Here is a 4,876-nt window from a genome sequence, read left to right on the forward strand (position 1 = left end):
AAAAAAAAAAAAAAAATTTACTACTACCTAATCTCTTGCAGTTATTTAAAATATCTACTGTATCTGTATGGTGGTGTGCTACTAAGTATCTGTTTGTAACTTCCCATTCAGAAAATTTATGTTGGGAGCTTGAAATCTGCTGTGATGAGAGGATTTATAACATGGAAATTGGCAAATGCAGCAAATAAGGATTTTCTTGCCACCTGTGTAGTTAGTAAAACATTTATCAGAATACTTACTGCTTAGGCCTAAACCCTAGTCCCAGATATTGCAATCTGATTGACCTGAATTGAGACACAACTATGGGAATTTTTTTAAGGCATACCAGATGACTTTAATATGCATTCTAGAGCGAGGAAACACTGTTCTAGTCTAAAAAAGAAGCCAGGGGGTAGAAGTAGAATTGTTTAGGTGTCACTCATTTTAGAGGCTGACTTCATAGTTACAATTTACCAGCAACGGCCGGGCATGGTGGCTCATGCCTATAGTCCCAGCACTTTGGGAAGCCGAGGCAGGCAGATTACCAGTCCAGGAGTTCAAGACCAGCTTGTGCAATATGGTGAAACCCCGTCTCTACTAAAAATACAAAAATTAGCCAGGCGTGGTGGTAAGCACCTGTATTCCCAGCTATTTGGGAGGCTGAGGCAGAAGAGTCACTTGAACCAGGGAGGTAGAAGTTGCAGTGAGCCGAGATCACGCCACTGAACTGCAGCCTGGGCGACAGAGCAAGACTCTGTCTAAAATAAAAAAAAAAAGAAAAAAATTCACCAGCAACTGACCAAGATGATATAAATATGTACATTGTTTTTCAGGTCTTCTGGAGGTAAATTTGTGTTACTTGTTTTTGTTTGTTTTTGATGTAGACAAGCAAAAAAGGCTTCAAGAGAAATTGTTACATAAAGATTTAGTCTTTATGCTAAGAGCAATGCAAATCTTTTGAAGAGTTAGTTTCTAAGCAAAAAAGGATGCAATTAGTTGTGTTTCTAAAAAAAAATTCTGAATATAATTTGGAAAAATAGATTGGAAGGTGGCAAGAATATCTATAGAGAAAGCTGGGGGAGGTAATGACAATAATCCAGTTTTCCCGGCCTCCAACTGAGAGAATGAGGGTCTCTCCTGCAGCAGACATTGCTGATTGGTTAGGTTTTTATTCCAAACCCTCTCTCTCTTCCCTTGTCTCTTTCTTTTAATAGAAATAATATAATTAATAGAAAGTTAAATAGCTATTAATATAATTAATAGAAAGCTAAATACTTGATTTTCCAGCCTCTCTTAAAGCTAAGGCTGATCATGTGACACTTCTGGCCAATAAGATGAAAGCAGAAATATAAAGGAAGGGGAAAGGCTTCTGGGAAATTTTTTACCTTCCTGAAAAATGAGATAGATATGATGATGCTACTTCCCTTCTCCTTTCTGTCTTTAATGTGGATAATATGCCCAGAGCGAGCTGGAGAAGATATTTTGAGACCATAAGAAAAGAAGAAAGGCTTTAGGAAAGAGAATAGCAGAACGGCCAATCCAAATTCTGACAAAATTAAGCCAAAAAAATCAAAGCCAAAAGCTATCTCTTCTTTTAATGTGAGAAAAGTAAATATTTGTTCAAGTTCTTTTTAGTTGGGTATTCTGTTATTTGTTGTCAGTCATTCCTGTTACATCTCCCAACATCAAAAAGAAAAGTCCATAAAGCACCATTTTTCCAGCCTTATATCTTCACCAGTCCCTCATTATCATTTTAAAGGAAAAAAATCCTTATTGCACTGTAAAGCAAGTACCCCTCAAGTATGTAACCATTTCTCCCAGCACTTTTGATCATTCATTATTATTTCCTCATTCTTGTATCTTCATTTTCATAATTCTTTCCATTACCTCATGTTTTACCCTCTGGCTGGATTGGGCTTCCCCTACTTCTCTGGACAAGTAACTAATAATCTTTAAAAACCTAATTCAAAAGTCAATAATGTTCTCTGTGAAGCCTTTTTTATTTTACCTCAAAGGATTTAATCACTTCTTTCCAAGTGTTCCCATGACATTCCACATATGTCATTATGGAACTGATCACAAATGTATCAGAATTATTTGTCTCCGATTAGAAGTTGAGCTTGGTGGCTCACACCGATAATCCCAGTACTTTGGCAGGCCGAGGCAGGCAGATCACTTGAGTCCAGGAGTTCGACACCAGCCTGGTCAACATAGTGAAAACCTGTCTCTACAATAATTACAAAAAATTAGCCAGGCACGGTGGTGCATGCCTGTATTCCCAGGTACTTGGGAGGCTGAGGTAGAGGATTGCTAGAGCCTGAGAAGCAGAGGTTGCAGTGAGCCAAGATTGCACTCCAGTCTAGGTGACAGAGTGAGATCCTGAGAAGAAGAAGAAGAAAGAAGAGGCCAGGCACAGTGGCTTACACCTGCAATCCCAGCACTTTGGGAAGCCGAGGCTGGCAAATCATTTGAGGTCAAAAGTTTGAAACCAGTCTGGCCAACATGATGAAACCCCGTATCTATTAAAAATACAAAAAAATTAGCCCAGCATGGTGGCAGACACCTGCAATCCCAGCTACTTGGGAGGCTCAGACAGGAGAAGTGCTTGAACCCAGGAGGCAGAGGTTGCAGTGAGCTGAGATTGTGCCACTGCATGCCAGCCTGGGTGACAGAACAAGACTCTGTCTCAAAAAAAAAAAAAAAAAGAGAAAGAATAAAAAGAAGAAGAGGAAGAGGAGAAGGAAGCAGAGGAGGAAGAAGAAGAAGAGAAGGAGGGAGAGGAGGAGAAGAGAGAGGAAGAGGGAGAGGAGGAAGAGGAGGAGGAATAAGAGAAAGAAGAGGAAGAAGTGAGGAAGAGAAGAAGAGGAAAAGAAGAAGAGGAAAAGAGGAAGAGGAGGAAGAGGAAGAGGAGGAGAAAGAAGGAGGAGGAGGAGGAGGAGGAGGAGCAGCTGAGCTCTAACACAAAGCACCAGTGGTTCCTCAGGATGATGATTCAAAAAAGTCACCCAGGGAACTTAAAAAAATAGATATTCCCCTGGTAATTCTCTTGAAGCAACTTCACAAGCCAGCATTTGGAAATCATTATCATATTTCTTTTATCTCAAGTATCCAACCAATAATAAGCATATTGACTAAATAATGGACTGTTACTGAAATAAACAAGTATATTTTCATTACCTGTGAAACTAGTCAGTCTTTCTCGTTTATAGGATGGTTCTTCCAGGTCTTCTGCTATTGATTCACTTGTTGATACACTTGACTTAGAAACTGTACTGCTTCCTAAAACTGACCTTTAATAATGAATAACAAAATTACTAATTTATTTAGATGTCCTTATGGGAAACTATATAAATTAGAACACATTATCAGATGGAGAAATCAAATATACTAGGATCATATAAGTAAAATAGATACATTAATTTTTCAAAAATGAGTCGGTTTCTAATATTTCTTAAATAAAAAGTTACTTACAATTTATTTATTTATATCTTTATTTATTTTTTGAAATGGAGTCTCGCCCTGTCACCCAGGCTGTAGTGTAAATAGCACAAGCTCTGCTCACTGCAACCTCTGCCTCCCAAGTTCAAGTGATCCTCCTGCCTCAGCCTCCTGAATAGCTGGGATTACAGGCTTGTGCCACCACGTCCAGCTAATTTTTTTGTATTTTTGGTAGAGACGGGTTTTCACCATGTTAGCCAGGCTGGTCTTGAACTCCTGACCTCAGGTGCTCTGCCCACCTCGGCCTCCCAAAGTGCTGTGATTACAGGCGTGAGCCACCGCACCCAGCAAAAATGTATTTTAGAAGAAAGACATGTTAAACATGCTTAAAGTCCTTCAGTGAATTATCAGTACACTTAGTACAAAAATCCAAAATACAGTCGGTACCTACCCAGCACACTCATCTTCATTATTAGTCTTCCTTTACTTTTTTTTTTAGTTCCTCAATCTTAGGAGCTCTCTAACTCCAGAGCCTCAGCCTGGAATACTCTTCCTTTCGTTTTTCACTTGGTTTCTGTTCACTATTCAAATGTCATCTTAAAAATGTGATTTATTTCATTTTATAAAGGCTTTCTCAAGGTTTAGCTAAAATATATGTACTCAGAAGGAAATCAATGGAAGAATCCAAAAATAATTTCCTTAAACATATGAACTTAACACTACTCCATGGTATTACATACTTTCTTTTTTGTTCCTATTTATAGTCTCAACTGCCCATCAAAATAGGATGTAGTTTATTGGAATATCTTGTTTTACCAGGTACTGCTGTATTTTTGTAGGCAAATTCAGAAGCAAGCTCCAGAGAAGCATATAATTGCTGTGTATTATAAAATAAGAGAGAAATCAAACTCTAGGAAAACAGAGATTTGCATGGGAGAGGAGGGGAAAAAAGGGAAGCCACCTCTTCCCGTAAAATGCAGCTCAAAAGAAGCCGAAGAAACCTGAAGAAAAATGTCTAATGGGAATTTGAAATTAATTGTATGTGATTTTAATCCCATCTTTTGGTTGCTCAGGAAGTCTTGAGTGAAATACATGTACTTTCCACAAATGTTTTCTTGTGAGTATATGGGAACTCTTAAGACATTAAGAACTCTGCATTTAATTTAAAACATGAGAGGAATATAGAGATGGAACATTAGGATGATAATTAAAACTTCGGTCGCTCATGCCTGTAATCCCAGCATTTTGGGAGGCCTAGGCGGGTGGATCACCTGAGGTCAGGAGTTCGAGACCAGTCTGGTTAACATGCTGACGACCCGTCTCTATTAAAAATAGAAAAAAATAGGGCCGGGCGCGGTGGCTCAAGCCTGTAATCCTAGCACTTTGGGAGGCCGAGACGGGCGGATCACGAGAGACCATCCTGGCTAACATGGTGAAACCCCGTCTCTACTAAAAAATA

General features: G+C 38.9%; 1 protein-coding gene across 1 annotated transcript in view; it reads right to left on the reverse strand.

Moving 5' to 3' along the window:
* WDR78 (WD repeat domain 78) overlaps nt 1–4,876 on the reverse strand; it is a 106,838-nt gene that overhangs the window by 69,183 nt on the left and 32,779 nt on the right. The window contains 1 exon segment of the mRNA XM_011936870.1: nt 3,157–3,269. Within this exon segment, the coding sequence (XP_011792260.1) occupies nt 3,157–3,269 (113 nt within the window).

The sequence above is a fragment of the Colobus angolensis genome, unplaced genomic scaffold, assembly GCF_000951035.1.
Source record: "Colobus angolensis palliatus isolate OR3802 unplaced genomic scaffold, Cang.pa_1.0 Scaffold158, whole genome shotgun sequence".
Taxonomy (NCBI): Eukaryota; Metazoa; Chordata; class Mammalia; order Primates; family Cercopithecidae; genus Colobus; species Colobus angolensis.